Genomic DNA, 18,287 nt, shown 5'->3' on the forward strand with positions numbered 1-18,287 from the left:
TAAAGTTTACATCCATATGTAGCATAAATTTTAACCGAATGTCCAGAAAATCATCAACGTACTGAATGCTTGTTTCCATCCACTAATCCTAACTTTGAATATTAGGAGTTGATTCATCAAGATAAACAGTTGGTTGCGCTAATTCTCCTTCTTCATTTTAAACCAAGGCATCTGGAAACATAAAAAGTCAGCCAGACTCACAGAGTTATTAATTAATAAAATCTGCTCAGTCACAGCTGTCAGCAAAATCAACGTCTAGAAACGAGAAGCTGCTTTTGTCTACTTATGTCTGAAATTAATAACCTGTAGCTACAAAACGTTCTATGGATTTCAATGGTAAATCTGCAACTGTTATTACTGTAAACTATACATGTGCTGTGTAATAACTGAAAGTTTGACAGGCGTAGTAACAGTAGGTTTAGGGTTCGTGAACGGTTCAAATATTTTATCAATTCACTACAAACACGATTACTTAAATATTTTAAGCCAACCGAACTCCATTTAGAACTTGACATTAATTTTTTTGTTTGATCCAAGAAATACTAGTAATGTATATTAAAAGATCATTTGCATATAGTGAAACTTTAAACTTTAGTTCTCCTATTTTTATGCCACTTATGTTTGAGACAAATGCTCAACGGCTAATAAAATTTTTTTTTTTCAGGCTGTGATGCAGGAGATCTCGAGCCGCGCCCCATTGGTCCAAGCCGTTCAGGAGGCGGGGCATAGCCTGGTGAGGAACCAATCACTTTTTCCTCTTTGGTGCCATATTCGAGCATTGTTAAAACTCTTTGGCATGTATTGTTAAAAAGTGTACGTTACTGTATAATATGAGGAGATAAGAGGTCATTTTTCATCTCTTTGTAATTTGAATATGAACCTCTCAGGTCAGAGGTCGTCACTTTGCGTCTCATGACATCCGAGAGCGTCTGGACGAGCTGAAGAGTCTCCACGAGGAGCTGATGATGGAGGCGGAGAAGAAGGGAAAGCTCCTGCAGGAGGCGCTCAGCATCCACACCTTCCTCACAGAGGTAAGGCTCCCTGACACGAGACAAAATAAACTAAATAAATATATAAAGTTCAGTACTGTTCATTCAGTTTTTCTGTCGGAGGATTTCCTTGTTTGCTGAGTAAGTATAAATCAGACACCAAGTCTCAGGAACACATTGTTTATAATGAGGTGTCGGAGCTGGAGCTGTGGTTGGAGGAGCAGCAGGCGGGGTTGGAGTCTCGAGACTGTGGGAGGAGCGAGGAGGCGACGGAGGCTCTGCTGAGGAAGCTGGACTCTGTGGACGTGGAGCTGGAGAACCAGAGGAGGACGGTGGAGAGGCTGCAGGAGAGCGGAGCGTCACTGCAGCACCTGAGACATCCCAACAGGTGAACAGGCAGGAGTTCTACTACTGTTGGCTGGAAACTGGAAGTGCGGCTCATTCATTTTTATTTTAAATATGTAATAAAGCTGTGAAGTTGGTCTCAGGGTTGTCTCTCTGTCTCTGTCTCAGCCACCTGGTCAGTCAGTCTCTCCCGGCTGTCCTCGAACACTTCGAGACTCTCCTCAGACTTTCTACCTCGCGTCGCGCCGCTCTGGAAGACCAGCTCCGCCTCTACGTGTTTGAGAGGGAGGCCAAAGAACTACAAACATGGCTGACCTCCAAGAAGAATGTTGCAGAGTCTGAGGACAGCGGACAGGACCTGGAGGATGTAGAGGTGAGTCACAAGAACAAGGGGAGATTTTAGCAGAAAAGTTGCCAACTTCATCTCCAAAACTCCTCTTCCCTCCATCCGCAGGTTCTTCAGAAGAAGCTGGAGGTTCTGGTGTCGGAGGTGTCCGGTCTGGGTCGCAGCCGGCTGACCACGGTGCAGCAGCTGGGCCGAGGGCTGCAGCAGAACAGCCAGGCCCGGAGGAGGGACGACGCACTCAGCACGCTGTGGGACGACCTGAACAGCACCATCAGGACCAGAGAACAGGTAGAACACCGTCACCGGTGCAATGACGGAGGCTCGTATGTGAGAGCAAAGAGCTGTTGAAGGATTTAGTTCGTCCTGTCTCCTCCAGAATCTGCAGCTGGCGAGGGAGATTCATCAGTTTCATCACGATGCGGACGAGCTGAAGGGATGGATGGCTGAGAAGGAGGCCGTGCTGGACTCAGAAGACCAAGACCACGACCTGCAGTCCGTCCAGACTCTGCTGAGACAACACGAGGCGCTGGAGGTAAGAAACACCCCACGACTGACCTTAAAACACTGACTGAAACCTCTGTAGAAAGCATGAACAGCGACGAGTCACGGGGTATTTTCGCCATGGACTCATAAAACAAATTGCAAAAAAGAGTCTGCAGCCATGCTAGCGGCTCTATTAGGCTGTACTTAGACAAAACAGTGCTTTGAGCTAAATGCAAACATGTGCAGAGTCAAGTCAAGATATACTTTCTTTGTCTTTATAGAGAAATCTGTTTTGGACTCTGCACTGCAGTTATTTATTTAATGTTTATTTGTGTAGGGACAGTTATACAACATGAACTCATGCCACATACCACAGCATTTAAAGCCTAAGCTAGTTGGGCCTTTAAAGTTTAAAGCTTTTAAGCTCCACAATAAATTAATAAATAAACAGCACAGAGTAAAAACACTTTTAATAAGAACACACAACATAAAACCAGCAGCAAACATCAGACCAACAACACGTTGACGTCCAGCAGGTATAATGTTCTTAGTTTATCCTGTTTGCATGCTGACATTTACTAATTAGCAGGAAACACACAGTTCAGCTGAGGCTGATGGAAATGTTATTAGTTCTGCAGGTATTTGGTCATCTAATAAAGTATTAGATAAAATAACATTCTTAAAGTTATTATCATATTATTCATCCTGAGGGCAAAATGAATGTGTGAAACTACAGTAATCCATCCAATAGTTGTTGAGACATTTCAATGAATAAAAAAAGAAAGAAAGAAAATAAAAAGAAGTCAATGTCAGTAGGATTCATCCTCTGCGGGATATCAATGTGTTTCTTGGTGATCCATTAAATAATTGTAAAGATATTTTAGTCTGGACCAAAGTGATTGACATCCCCAGAGCTGTGCAGCTTGTATGGATAAAAGCTGAAAATGACAATGGAAAATAGCACTCACTCACTTAAAGTAAATGTAACTACTGCCGTGTTGTTGATGTCTTCCCTCAGAGAGACCTGGTGCTGATCTCCGAGGAGGTGACCAAGACCAGAGAGGAGAGCCGGGCTCTGAGCCGACGGCAGCCTCAGGCCAGACCCGCCGTGACTCAGAGGCTGGAGGAGCTGGAGGCCTGCTGGACCACCATCCAAGACAAGGCCTCCCAGCGCCGGACCAGACTGACCCAGGCTGAAGATGTGCAGAAATACTTATCCCACTGGACTGAACTCATGTAGGTTCTCTTCACATCTCACTTTATGTTTATACAAACTCACCGGCAGACCTGTTCTCACTCAGATGATATCTAGAGCAGGATCGATACAGGATGTTTACAGCAGACACTAATATTGATATTTGGTTAAAAATAATTATTTGAAATTGTTTTTGTGGCTTTCTGCCCTCAAAGCCAACTAGTGGACACAATCTCGGTCTATTATAACTGTAGTAAGGATGAATATTTCCTTTTTTCATGTTCTAAGTGTGTATTAACTGCAAAAACACAAATCTACATGCATTTACGTCTTTATATCATAAACGGGGAGACAATTTACAGTGAATATTTTAAAGCTCATAATATTGCAGATGCAGTCTGAGCTCATAAAAATGGACGTGTGTCTGTGTCTCAGGGCCTGGCTGAGGGAGATGCTGTCCCTGGTGAGGGGGGAGCTGCAGGGCGGAGAGGGAACTGACCTGGAGCAGCTCATTAAAAAACACGACGAGTACCGAGTCCAGATCGACAGGCAGCTCAGCAAATCGCAGGCTGTGAAAGACGACGGGAGGCGCCTGCTAGAGGGAGGAAACTTCATGTCCAAAGAGGTAAGAGAGCCACGACAGACTAACTAAACTTTTAAAATCTGACCAAGTATAGACCTCTGTGTGAATAATTATCTTCCTCCTCTCAGGTGGAGGAGCGAGTCTGTGAGCTGGAGGAGCTGGAGGCGCGGCTGGTGAAGGTTTGGGAGGAAACCAGGCTGCTGTACGAGGAAGAGCAGGAGATGTCGCTCCTGCAGAGGGAGCTGGAGCAGGCGGAGCGCTGGCTGAGCTCCTATGAAAACACTCTGACATCCGAGGACTACGGGGTACGTCTAGACTAGGGATGCACGATATTATCGGCACGTCATCGGTATCGGCCGATAAAAGCTCTAAAATGATATATCAGCATCGGCATTATGAGAGGCCGATATGTCGCTATCTCCTCCGCCGCCTGACTGTGCTTCCCTTGATGGACTGTGTCACCATGACAGTAATGGTGAACTTCACCGCTACCAACAAAAACTACTATTTAGAGAGTTAATTACTGAATGTAAATCCATTGAATGGTATAACATCAAAAACAGGGTTTAAATTCAGTGCAGATTTTGAAGACAACATTCAGAGCATGAACCATCAAACCTTTTTTCTTTATAAAACATTTCCAGAAGCACAGCAGGCTGATTAAATGTGTTTTGTACTTCTGTCAGGACTCTGTGTCTGATGTTATGGAGCTCCTGAAGAGGCAGGAGGACTTGGAGGCCATGATCCAGGCCCAGAGCGACCGCTTCATCGCACTGCAGAAGAAGAAAACACAGGTCTGATGGTAACTTTAACGAAAGAAAGAATGGAGGTCGATGTGTTGACTGTGGATCTGACTCTGAAAAACTCTTTGTTTTATTTTCTTCGCAGAGAGAAGAGAGACTCGGTCTTTTCGGAAACGAGGACAAGGACCTTCAGGACCGAAGGCCTCCAGCCAGAGTTTCATCCCTTCGGAGTAAACCGTCTGATCCAAAGACGCCACGGATGTCTTCCTCTAGAGACATCGTCCGCCGACTCAGCAGCAGGCAGACGGACCGACCAAACAGCCTTCGTGTAGCTACTGATCTCAACGTTCCCGCTAGTCCCCCTCGCAGCCCGTCTGTCCACGCAGATTCAAGACGCATCAGTGGCAGCATGAGAGCTCCGCAATGGGAGGCGGAGGAAGCAGCTAACAGTCCTCCTGCTAGTCCCCCCTCCAGCCCTGCTGCAGCACCGCGGAGGAGCCGATCCAGACACTCACCCGACACTCCCGACACACCTCAATCCCCTCCACCCACAGCTCCCAGACTTCCCCGATCACCTCCAACGTCCACTCCAAATCTTCCCCAGTCCCCTCCACCCACAGCTCCCAGACTTCCCCGATCCCCTCCACCCTCCATCCCCATCTCATCTGAAGAGACTCCAGAGGAAAACGCTCGTCCTAAAGCTAAACCTCCTTTAGCTCCGAAGCCCAGAATCTCCTCTACGGAGCAGATGTCTGGACGCCGCTCTGAGCTCCCACACCAACAGGCGGAGCCCCCTACCTCACCCGACTCACCTCCACTCATCAGACAGCTTGTGGCTCCCACTGAAGCGCCACCTCCACCCGTCCCAGAGAGACAAACTTCCCCTGAATCTCCAACACCTTCAACAAGGAAACAGCTTCACGACGTGGATTCACCGATCAGCGAACAGCCTGATCTTCCCGATGCTCCGGCTCCACCTGGTGCTGATCTGGCTACACCGCTTGCTGTCGCACCAATCATAACTACTGAGTCACCTGACCTTCCTCCTCCAATAAGGGAGCTGCCTCCGTCCCCTCCACAGCGACACAGGAAGTTAGAGGATCTAACAGAGGAAGAACCCGGTCTCCCAGACTCCACACCGGAGGTAAAACACATCACTCAGGTTTTAAGACGGAGCCTGATGTCAAGCTCTCTCGTCTGTAGTTAAATTAATTGTCATGACGATATAATTATTGAAAACTGTACCTTTTGGTGTCGTTAGGTAACAGCAGTGCAGCAGATCAGGATGGAGGGGACCCTGGAGATCAAACTGAAACAAGGAGGAAACAAGGTGAGAACCTTCTTGTCGCAGCAGATGTCAATAAATTTACGTCTCGCCAGTCGTCCCTCTCTTCTTCTTCTCTTTTTAAAGATATGTTTTTGGCCCTTTTTGCCTTTATTTGACAGTTGATAATGGAGAAGCAGACAGGAATGTTGTGGTTATGTGGCCTGTGCTGTAATCACAGTAAATATGGAGTCTCTGAATGTCCTTTTTGGAAATACGCCTGGATCTTTTGATGAAATAAACCTGTAGAAGGGTTGTACTGTGCGTACTGTCTTCTTCAGATGTGAGGCAGGTATTCACTGCTGTTTAGTTTACAGCCTCATACTGTCTCCACCTTTTAAAGACAGACAACAGCGGCAGTTATTTAGACTGACAACGCAAACATTTTTATTTGAGGCGGACTTCTGCTCTGTTCCTGTGTCACCTCGAGTGTTTCTGACACTTTGACAAGAAACTTTTAGAAGTTTTCTTTCTGGTAAGACCTTATTTATGCGAACAGTTACTGTGGTTCAGGAGCTGCAGCTATTTAAATCTGTGTATTGTTGTTTTAGTTTCTTCTCCAAAATAGAGCTGGAAGATGTCGAACGCTGCAGAAACCCTGATACTGGAGTCCTGCTGAGGTCAGACAAGATAGACAATAACAGCAATGACAGCAGTCAAGTTATATCAGACTTATTGTGACTTATAGTGTTCACATCAACATCTGATTTTTCTGAAAGTTCTGAGATATATATCTGACTTTGCACTTGGCATAAGTGAAAATTAAGTTTTTAGTTCAGTCTTATAACACTTAAATGTGCATATGTGTGATGTAGCAGTGTAGGAAGATGTGTGCATGTACAGTATATACTTATACATATATGTTTTTGTTTATACATATTGGTTTTTACTGTCTGGTTTTACCTCTTTAACATTTTTTAATATTATCTTGTTTTTATTGCCTTGTGAAAAACTTCTTAACATGTTTTTTTTAACTGTTCTATATAAATATAAAGTTTTATTATTATTATTATTTATATATAAAACGTACGTGTCTGAAAACCAGTCAAAGTCTGTTATTCAATGTAATTAAATCCAGATTTAATGGATATGTTGTTATATTGTCTTGATGACGTGAACGCACACAAGTCATGAACACGGGAATCTTTCCATCTCATGCTGTGAACGCGACATTTGCCTCCATCACGGCTCCATGTGATCATCAGTTAATCTGTCGCTGACAGTTGTCGCTGTGTGTGTGATTGGCTGCTGGTGTCCCTGCAGGGTCTGGAGCACTGGGAGGACGTGTTTGCTGTTCTGGAGGGAGACACACTCACTCTGTTTAAAGACAGAGCTGCAGCTGCGGAGGTACGAAGAACTGAACACTGTAACACTGAAAACACTGAACTGATGGCAGATGATGACGTGTGTAATACACTATAAAACTGTGTGTGTGTGTGTGTTTCCACAGAGGGCCTCTAGGTGGCCTCCTATCAACATGGTTGGAGCTGTTTGCAGAGAGAACGTCCACTACAGGAAGAAGGAGAACACGTTCAAACTGATGTAAGTGAGCTGCAGAACAACATGTTTAAACTTCACACAAACTTTGAGCTTTCAAATCCTTATTTTAGTATTTATATCCCTGAAAGTAACACTTTTTTGCACACTATGACAACGTCTGATATTCAGTATATTCAAGCAGTTTATTGACTGTGTGCTCAGCTGAGTGGTGTCTTAGATTACATTTGAAAACAGGACATTATGTTGGTATGTTTCACCTATATACTATAATACAAATACACTGTACATTAGTGAAAGTCAGGTGGATATGGTTTTATATGCTAATTTCCTGAGTTATTTGCAGGTATTTAATGGTAAATTTTTAGGACATTTTAAAGAGACTGTGCAAAATTTGGTACAAATTATAAGAAAAAAAAACAAAAAAAATATAATAAGTACCCACTCATTATATTTGGTTAATTATTTGGCAGTTGTTAATTTGCAAAAATTCTTTTCAGTGTGTAGTTTTATGTATGAAACAATATATTATCATATTAAATTTTTTCAGAAATTTTCTCAAAGTAGCTGCTGCATAATTTCATTTTCAGGACATTTCTTTCAAAGGGTTTTGTAATTTGTCAGTATATTAGAAATGTGCTTATTATAGAGTTTTTAAGAAACCTAATCTGCACAAAACTACACACTGAAGTATTTTCTGTCAGTTAATGAGTTCTCTGCAAATGAACAACTACCCAAATATAACGAGCTGGAACTTAATTAACTAAACCAACTTCATACTTTTTCTGTTCTTTCTTATAATTTGTAACAAATTGCACCAAATGTCCTTTAAAATTAACTGTTAAATACCTGCAAATTTCTCAGAAAATATACAGGAAATTAGTGTAAAATGAAGTGTTACTGGAGCTGCTGCATTTTATATGATTTTTACACCGAGTGAACAATTAAACCACAGAATTTGTGTGTTTTTTATGGCTGCACTACTGCATCAAATGGAAATATTGTGAATATTTTTTTGCAAAATTTTAAACAAATTTCCCCATAATTCAGCCCGACATATTAGGAATCTTTGGACACTGTGGGACTGATCAGCAAGGATTTATGAGAAACGGGTCAGGGGATGCGTTTCTGTAAATAAATGTACCGTAGTTTCTTTAGTGTTGCCTGGCTGTGTGTTTTGTTGTGTTGACTGTGTGTGTGTGTGTGTGTGTGTGTGTGTGTGTGTGTGTGTGTGTGTGTGTGTGTGTGTGTGTGTGTGTGTGTGTGTGTGTGTCTCTCAGACTGGAGGATGGCAGTCAGTATCTGTTTGCAGCGTCCAGCAGAGAGCTGCAGCTGCTTTGGTTGAAGAAGCTCCAGAACTGTAACGAATCAGCCAGCAGCGACTCTGACGACTCAGGGTGAGCACACAGACACGTTTGGACTTTATAACACGCATGAGGACCCTCGTTGGCATAATACACACCTGTAATCCAGACCCTTTACTCTTAAACAGCCCTTTGAGGTATAAGGATCGGACTCTTTCTAAAAAAAAAAAAAAAAACGTCCTCACTTTTATGGACTGAAACTCTAATTGGTCCTCAGAAGGTTCCCACTGTTCACTGCTATTACAGAACAGTTCAGTGTTTCATTCAGCAGTTCAAATATATAATCATAATTTGTTTTTCTTGTCATTCCTGGTACCATACTGGTGTTTTTGCATGTTTTGATGCCATTAACAGAGTGTCTGTAGGTCTTAAAAAGCATTGAATTCAGTTTCCCTTTGAAAAAAAATGTCCTAAGAAGGTGTTAAAAAGTGTTAAACGTCTTGTCCAAAGGTGTTTTTTATATATTGAATGTCGTCTCTTTCCTGCTCTAGACCTGCAGTAACATTAGTTGTATGTTTATTTGTGTGTTTGCGGCTGTTGGGAGACGTTTACATCTATAAACTACAGTGAGGCGGTGCGACAGTGGATTGTTCTGCAGGAAGAGTTTCAGTCAGCAGCGAACACCGTCACCAGAGTAGAGAAAACTTCAATTAATTAATTAAAGCTGCAAGCAGCGTTGGTCGGGACCTCGCACTCTGGCCTGTCGGGATCAGATCATTTTGCTTTTTAAAAATGAGGGATATTTCTTACAAGTGTGGAGTGCTTTTATTTTGAAAGATTGATTGACAGGATGAGAATTTTCTGCAGGGTGAGACATGTCTTGTCTTGCTCACACCTGTGTCATCAAAATGATGCAAGTTTTGGGCCCATTCACTTGAATTTCAATTAGTAAATTGAAAACTCTTGATGAGTTTGTGTGTAAAACAAATTATTTTCCTAATTTTCATCAAGTCTATTTTTAGAAAAGGAAAGACTTTTAACCCACATGACCTGGTCAAAGTTTGATTTGAATGGAGAGTGTGAGCGAACCCACACCTTTTTGAACAGTTACTGCTTCCACATAATTTTAGATACAAACTTCATTTGAACTTTAAATGAGTCACGAGACTTTGACCTACAAATCTTGAATTTACATGTTTTTTCTATCTTTTATTGTTTTTGAGATAATAGAGTTTGAGTTTGAAAGTCTTTTCTTGCTCCTCCTGTGATTTTATAATGAGTGTGTATTGCGGAATGTTTCACAGCACTGAGGGAGTGACATCACCAGGAGCAGTTGGAGAGGAGGATTTTAGAGTACGCTTCTTGTGAAATCTCCTCATAAATCCCATTACTTTGGCCAAATCTTACATTAAAAATCATGTTATAGTAGGAAATTTCTTTGCGAATCCATTGATACAGGTTTGAAAGTGGTCACACTTATAGTTTAGACATCAGAAGCCTCTGTTTGACACAAAGTTCATGCCCATAGATTGCATCCCCATAGCTTTACATTGTAAGGTGTGATGTGGCACTGCAACTTTCAGAGCTTATTAAATCCAAACTGTTCAAGTTATTACAAAGTTTTTAACAACTTTTTGTCCACACAGTGTCATAAGTCATGTATTAAAGCTTGAAGCCGATACCATTAACGCCCTTGGAGGAGATAGCGTTTGTTTGGGGTCCAAAATTGGGGCAAAAGTCTTATTTTGAAAGGCTGATTGCGGACTTCCTGTTGGATTTAGGTCAGGGGTGTCAGTGTATGATTTGTAGGTCTTGATGAGACGAATAATTGAGTTTTGGTTGATCTCTCTACGACATTCCTATGGGCCGTGGTGGCCATTTTTGTTACATAGGTGGCGCTAGAGAGCACATTTTGGCACTTTAGGGTTTTTTTTTACATTTTATCAAAATTTTTCACCAGACTTGATGTGTGAGCCAAATTTGGTGAGTTTTTGAGCATGTTTAGGGGGTCAGATTTAGGGTTTACGTCCTGTAATAATAAAGAAAGAAAGAAACAAACAAACAAACACACGAAAAACAACAGGGTCGGTAGGGTACTGCTGGGAAATACTGAGAAAAATTAGATGTTTTCAATCATACTTTAATACTTTGGTCGTTGTTATCGTGTAAGTATTAAATTGCGTTCAACGCAGTATTAAAAATGTATTTCAAAGTCTTAAATTTAGCTTGTTAAACCCTGTAGAAACCCTGATTAAATACAAATCACATCCACTTTATACCACTCTGCAAGTTGTTAGATCTTATGTGGTCCTTTAAGTCTGATCTGTCAGATTTGAAAGACCATGACTGTCTTTCAACCCATTAACTGCAAATCTCATATGTTTCATTTCTGCTGTCCTTTGTCCAAATAATCCACCAGTTTTTACATTAATTTCAGTTGTAGGAACGTATTATAATTTTGCGAGGAAGCAGGTATAAAAATAATAAAATACCATTTTCAAGCTTTAGAAACTTGGTGATGCGTTTAAGGAGGCTCAGATATCCAGATTTAATAGCCAGCTGATGAAAATGATGCTGTTGGAAAGTCAAAACCCGAAGACAAATGTTAAAAAGAATAATTAGCAGTTTCTCACATTAAACACGTTGTTCAACAGTGCCAATTACAATACAAACACAATATGTCTTTTCAAAACATGGAAGTTTCTAGAGTATGAATATTTTTCTACAAAAAAAACTTTATCACTGAACAATTAAATCTGAACCAGTTTGTAATGTTGTCTAAGTCAGAAAAATATCTTTTAACCCTTATAAAACATTTTAGGTTATGAAACTGTAAGATATTGTATCTTGGATTGATAACAGAAGAAGTTGTATTAAAGGACGCGTTCACAGTTTTTCAAGTGTGTCTTAAACCAACAGTCAGGAGCTCAAATGAACATTTAAACCTGTTTTTCTTGCTGTAATCATTCCTCCTGTTCATACTGACCATTAGAAGATCCCTTTATAATGACCTTACAATAGAAGTGATGGAGGACAAAATCCACAGTCCTCCTTCTGTGCAACGATGTATTTTAAAGTTTATCTGAAGCTAATATGAAGCGTCAGCGTCCAAATGAGTCAAATCAAGTAGATATCTTTCAACGTTACAGTCTTTTTAGTGCCAAAGTCCCTCTTTTTGTTACTATACTTCCACCTGCAGCTCAACAGGGAAACACTGTCCGAGGAAACACAAAGAGGGAATTTGATGGATATCATTTAATATCCAGTATGAACAGGAGGAATGATTACAACGAGGAAAAAACCTCTTTCACTGTTCATACGGACATCTGACTGTTGTTGAAAAATTGTAAACTTGTCCTTTTAAGAAGTATCTCTGTAAAATTCTGCTGACTTGCTGCAAAAAAGTGATAACTACAAACTGCTATTAAAAGGAGCCTCCAAGTCCTAACCAATGACCGACACAGTAAAGAATATGTGATAGAATTCATTCTCCCTGAGGAATATGAAGAATATTTCTTCCCAGAAAATGGAAGGAAATGGACTGCAAACAACATGGACGCCGTCATATCTGGACCTGGTTAAGTCAAAGGACAATATGGGTACAAATCCGTATTCAATACTTATTCATTTTCTTTATTTTCTGACTTTCACTTTTGCAAAATAGTAAAATAGAAATAAAAAGTGACGAAAAATAAATCAAGAAATATCTCATAAAAGACCCATAAAGTAACCAAAACTAAAACTCTCACTACTTAAGAGTCTGTGATACTTGGAGCTACGAACACGATTCAATCAGCATCCAAAAAGTAATTTGTCATGGATTTCATTTTTATTTGTGGCTGAATTATTAAGAATTCACTTTATTGAAAGGATTTCCTGCGGTGAACAGAAAGCCGATCAAACAAAAGAATTGCGTGGATGGTTTTGGGGTCAAACGGGACGCGTGTAGGGTCATCACGTCGGATGGAGTTTCAGACTGAAGTGGTTTCCTACAAACAGAGGAAGGTAATTTGACTTTGACTTTCACATTTATCTGTTCACACTGAGCGCTGTGGGGACACCGGGTACCTCTCAGGTGGGTGAGAGGCCAAAGAAATGAAACTCTACGCCAGCAGGGTTTTTCTTTTAATGAGATGCTTTGACAAGGTGAATTACATTCAGCGGGCACACAATGGTGGAAAAGCACACGGTGGCAAAGGACACAGCCACAGGTCTATTCAGCTGTCATGCATTACATCTGGTTTAGTTTGCTGCATGGACATAAAAAAAAAATGAAGCACTGTAGAGGCAACGTGACTTAAACATTCATAAAATGCACTGATCAAAGGATTTCTGCAAGAGAAATATGTTTATTTGACATTCTGCCCTCATAGTGGGGGTGGTTGGTTTGAGCCAGTGGAAGAAGAAGTACTCACATCTTTTTCTTAAGTAAAAGCAGTAATGCAACAGTGTAGAAATACTCTGATACAAGTAAAAGTCTTGCATTCAAAATTTTACTCAAGTAAAAGTACAAAAGTATCAAATTATACTTAAAGTACCAAAAGTAAAAGTACTCATTATGCAGCATGCTAATGACATTATTCTGAAATGCATTTGGGAATAATATGTATTAAATTAAGGGATTATAATTATCGATGCATAATGTGTACATCAGCTGAATGTTGCAGCAGGTAAAGGTGGGGATAATTTCATTACTTTATATTTGGCTGGGTAGCTGGTGAATTTCCCCCTGTGGATCAATAAAGTTTTATAATACAAAATAATACATCTTCAATTGTTTGTTCAATTGAGAATCTATTAAAATAGCTTTGAACAGTCAGAATACAATTTGTACATAATAGGTACACTTAAATACTAAAAATAATAATATAAGCTAGTATGCAGTTGAAATTGACTAAACTTTGACTAAACAGTGGATTTTCTCGGTTTTGATTGAGGCTAGTAGTAGTAGTAGTAGCTAGTAGTGCTTCCAGGCTTTTTAGTAAGCTAGGCTAAACACACAGTGGACAGATGAAACTGATGAAACTGAATCTAAGATGAATTATTGTTTAATCTTTCACAAACTTTCCCAAGTTCTCTTAATATCTGCCTCAGCTGCTAGTTAGCTAATAGGCTAGATAATGTTAGTTCTTTAGGTGACAAATTTGAACTCATTAGCAACTGAAGTGTGTAGTTTGGAGAATCTAAAATGGCTTTTAACAGTCAGAATACAATATCTACACAATAGGTACACTAAAATGAATACTAGCGTCCTAATATTAGCTTAAGTTAAACTGAAAATGAAAACATTTGGAGTAGCTTTTTTCTGTTTTGAATTGAGCTGGCTTGCAGTTTCCCTCTACTTCCAGTGTTTGTGCTAAGCTAGGCTACATATGTCCTGGACCTATCTTTGTGCTAGAAGCATAGAAACAAATCTGATCTTGAATTGCTTGTTAGGTAATAATCAAGAGGAATAGCTAACATATAGCAAGCTAACATTTCAACTACATGATGTTAGCTCTCTACTTAAACAGTCAGCTCATAGCAGCCAGCGTTGGTTTGGGGGATGATGGATTATATAAAGTAGTTAAAGAGTCGAGATACATTTTGTACAAAAACATTAACATTATCTTGTTGTTCAGGAGAGCGTCATCAGTCAACTTGAGTTTGGAGAAGTTAGCCGACGCTGCGGTTGATTCAGTGTCCGCCAAGCCGTCCGACGGGAGAGCCGAGAGCCTGGAGAGACAATCGTCCACAGAGAGCCAACCTCCTCCCAAACCCCCCCATACCTACTACAACAGACACCGCTACCCGGAGGGCGGCGAGGCCACGACAGGTGAGAGGACACTGCACACACATTCCCATCCAGGTTAGTAAGTGAAGAAAAACATGCCAATTAATCATAAATCTTATAATATTATCACCCATAAAATATTCAACATTCATATCACCCCAAACTATCCAGAGGTCAAAAACAGAAAATAACAACAAGTAAATTAGGAGCACTGAATTACTTTAAATTTGATAATGTTATCATTAGGGCTGCAACCAACGATTAATCTGTTGATTATTTTCTTCATTAATTGATCAGTTGTTTGGCTCATAAAATGTCGAAAAATGTGTTTCCCAAAGCGCAAGATGACAAATTCAAATGTCTTGTTTTGTCCACAACCTGAAGATATTCAGTTTACTGTCATAGAGACTAAAGAAATCAGAAAATATTCACAGTTATGAAGCTGGAATCAGAGAATCTGGACATTCTTCTCTTAAAAAATGACTTAAAATGAATAATCGATTATGTCATGTATTAAAGTTTGAAGCTGATACCATTAATGCCCTCAGAGGAGATAGTGTTTGTTCGGGTTGGGGCAAAGTCTTATTTTGAAAAGCTGATTGTGGACTTCCTGTTGGATTTAGGTCAGGGGTGTCTGCATGATTTGTAGGTCTTGATGAGACAAATAATTGAGTTTTGGTTTGATCTCTCTACGACATTCCTACGGGCCGTGGCGGCCATTTTAATTACATAGGTGGCGCTAGTGAGCACATTTTGGCACTTTAGGGGTTAATTTTTACATTTTATCAAATTTTTCACCAGACCTGATGTGCGTGCCAAATTTGGTGAGTTTTTGAGCATGTTTAAGGGGTCAAATTTAGGGTTTAAGTGGCGTAATAATAAAGAAAGAAACAAACACATGAAAAACAATAGGGTCCTCGCCCTTTTGGGCTCAGTCCTTAATAAATAAAAGTTGTATAGAGACTAGAATGCTCACATGAAAATATTTCCATGTAAAATTCAGCTTGTTGGAATAAATGCCAACATGCTAATGAGCAGATTATCATTGAGCGTATAAATGAATCTGTGAGGATATTTGGTGTAACTGTATTTTGTTGCATTACAGGCCAACAGAGTCGCCCAAATCAGCCTCCTTCAGTGCCTCCTCCTCCTCCCCCCTCGGACGCCCAGGACTCCTCCCCCGCTGCCGCCCCGCAGGTAACAGACGACGCCACGAACAAGTCGAGTTGGACCACCTTCAGGAAGTTTTTCACAAAGAAGTAGAGCCTCATCGACCATCGATCCATCCGACGCCTGTTGGTACAGTTTGGGACATTAATATTGGAATATAAGGTTTACTAGTTACAATAGGGATAAAAATCTATCAGAGGTTTTATCAATCATTTACGTATAAAGTGCTTCTACATGTTCACAAAGTGGCTTACAGAACACAACGTGCTTTTACATGAGTGTAATCTGATGAAACATTTAACTGAAGGTCGTTTCAAGAACTTCTTCCAGAGCAGCAGAGTTCTTTCCACTGAAGAAGACTTCAGAGAAAAATGAGACTTGAGTTATTTTTTTTCTAATCATGTGGTTTGTTAAAGAGAGATACATTTAAAAGCTCTTGTTCCTGTGGAGTTTAAATGCACTTCGAATGTAACGTAATGACTAAGAATCTGCCAGAAATCTGTGAAAAAGAAGTTTGAATGAGAGGTTACAGAAACAACAACTCAGCTTAAAAGAAGACTTTTCATTTGAACCTTCATCCTCCTTCACAAATACAAAAAAATCTATTCAAACCCAACATGCTTAAACAGTATCTTAACTAGAAAACATCTTCAATATTCAACACATTTTTGGGGGTCAAGTGAACAGAATTACTGGAATTTTCTGGAAAAGAAAAACAGTTTCTGTCATGATGGAAACTACAGACTGGGACCAGCATCAGTTTATAGTGTAATAAAGTGACTGTACGTGTAATTTATTAGCTGAAAGTCAGTCGCTGATGTTTCTCTGTAGGTTCATCACAACACTGACAGTTCAGACTGTGGAGTTATAGACATATACATTATAGCTGCTTTAAGTTAAAGGGGACATATTGAGCTTTTTGTGGTTTTCTGTTATTTATATCTTGTTCTGATGTCGGATGTTAAACATGGTCCAATTTCATGTGTTCAAATGCTGCCTGTAAGTCAGAATCCAGGGCTTCAACCTGCTCTGATGCTTCGTTTGCTCATCACATGTTCATAAACGTGCGTCTGATCTGTTAATCTTTAATCTGTAATCTCTCCGCGACTACAGCTTCTGTCGACTGAAAAGCACCTTTGATTGGTCGCCGATCGGTTAGCAAATATCCAAACAAATAAATAATAACAACACAACAACACAATGTCAGGTTGAATGAAGAAAGTGAAAACAAAATGTCTGTTTATCAGGATATAAAGATTAATTAATTAAACACACAATATGTAATTTCAGCCCGCTAGGGGTCTCAATCAAAACAATAACAAAAGACGGAGTGTGATGACGGTGTGAAGTAGCAAGGGATCGTGGGAGTTGTTGTCTTCGTTGTTAAATAACCAGCTTCACCGGGATAGGATTACTCCAGTGTTCATCATTCAGGATGTTTTTACCCGCAGAGGTCTCCTCCTCTCCAGAACAAACAGACCCGGAGACTAAAATCGTTAAAATACCAATTAAAACTGTTTCACCTAAAAAATCAATATTTCTCCGACGATGTTTGGTGACCACCAGACTTCCTGGAGGGGCTGTTAGCCGAGCTGCTGCTAACGTTTGTCCAGTTTATTTCTCTGATAACTTAAGATCCAGACGTCCAATGACTAAAATCCTTCTTCCGGCTAAAAGATATAGTTAAAAACCACCTAAATTTATCATGAAAATGTGGCTTAAAACTGAATAAAAGTCAATTTATAACAGTTTGTGTGGAACAACCACAACGCCGATGTATTATCTTGTATGTGTGTAAGTTAGTCTTTGGTAGACGCCATTGTAGCGGACAAACACAGCGCCGCCGTATGCATCTGGTGCGTGTTTACTCTTTGGTAGAGGAGGTATGACGCCATCGACAGGCGACCAAATGAAACGGACCGTTACTTTGATTAAATTACAGATTTCTCTGAGTTTGAACATTGTTGGAAATATTTGAGATAATAAAATAACATATGTTTAGTTGTTTTTAGACATTTTAATGTGGAATAATTACATATTATACCTTTAAGCGTCTGGTTTCAATCAGTCAAAACTCACCTGTGTTTATTTCTTTACACATCTTCATCACACAAACCAGCTTTTATCATTAATAACTTTCATCACTGCGTCATAAAAATTCCCTTCAAATAAAACTGAAGCCTTTTGTTGGACGTCCGTTCTCCACATTTATGAACCGGAGCGACGGACCGACTGTTAATCGTCTGTTTACACAACTTCTAATGAGAATCTGCTGTAAAACAGTCTGAAGTGACTTCGTTTGAAGAGTTTTTTTCCTCCAAAAAACATGATCTCCACCTTTTGAAATATCACACAAAGTGATCGACAGCAAATCAATTAAAACACATTTGTCACATTTTAGGAGGAAAAATGTTTGTAAAGGCGGAGCTGAAGAGACGAAGCTCCGTGTCGTAGCGTAATGATTTATTATTCAGAGTGGATCTTTTTTTTGGAAATGAACTCCATTTATTTATTAACTAGCAACAAATCCAAACA

The 18,287-nt window shown here is 40.2% G+C and overlaps 1 protein-coding gene across 1 annotated transcript in view; it reads left to right on the plus strand.

Annotated features, from left to right (window-relative positions):
• The window catches only part of sptbn5 (spectrin, beta, non-erythrocytic 5), a 64,134-nt gene extending 47,687 nt beyond the window's left edge, over positions 1-16,447 (plus strand). Inside the window, exons 64-80 of the mRNA XM_044374071.1 lie at positions 665-733; positions 888-1,031; positions 1,181-1,377; positions 1,503-1,707; positions 1,789-1,968; positions 2,057-2,212; positions 3,182-3,399; positions 3,794-3,983; positions 4,070-4,246; positions 4,628-4,735; positions 4,830-5,828; positions 5,946-6,014; positions 7,272-7,355; positions 7,459-7,550; positions 8,786-8,902; positions 14,431-14,624; positions 15,688-16,447. Coding sequence (XP_044230006.1) covers positions 665-733; positions 888-1,031; positions 1,181-1,377; positions 1,503-1,707; positions 1,789-1,968; positions 2,057-2,212; positions 3,182-3,399; positions 3,794-3,983; positions 4,070-4,246; positions 4,628-4,735; positions 4,830-5,828; positions 5,946-6,014; positions 7,272-7,355; positions 7,459-7,550; positions 8,786-8,902; positions 14,431-14,624; positions 15,688-15,845 — 3,357 coding nt within the window. The 3' untranslated portion in view covers positions 15,846-16,447. The remainder of the gene's footprint in view (positions 1-664; positions 734-887; positions 1,032-1,180; positions 1,378-1,502; positions 1,708-1,788; positions 1,969-2,056; positions 2,213-3,181; positions 3,400-3,793; positions 3,984-4,069; positions 4,247-4,627; positions 4,736-4,829; positions 5,829-5,945; positions 6,015-7,271; positions 7,356-7,458; positions 7,551-8,785; positions 8,903-14,430; positions 14,625-15,687) is intronic.
• Positions 16,448-18,287: the final 1,840 nt, after the last annotated feature.

Source organism: Thunnus albacares, chromosome 15, assembly GCF_914725855.1.
Source record: "Thunnus albacares chromosome 15, fThuAlb1.1, whole genome shotgun sequence".
Classification (NCBI taxonomy): Eukaryota; Metazoa; Chordata; class Actinopteri; order Scombriformes; family Scombridae; genus Thunnus; species Thunnus albacares.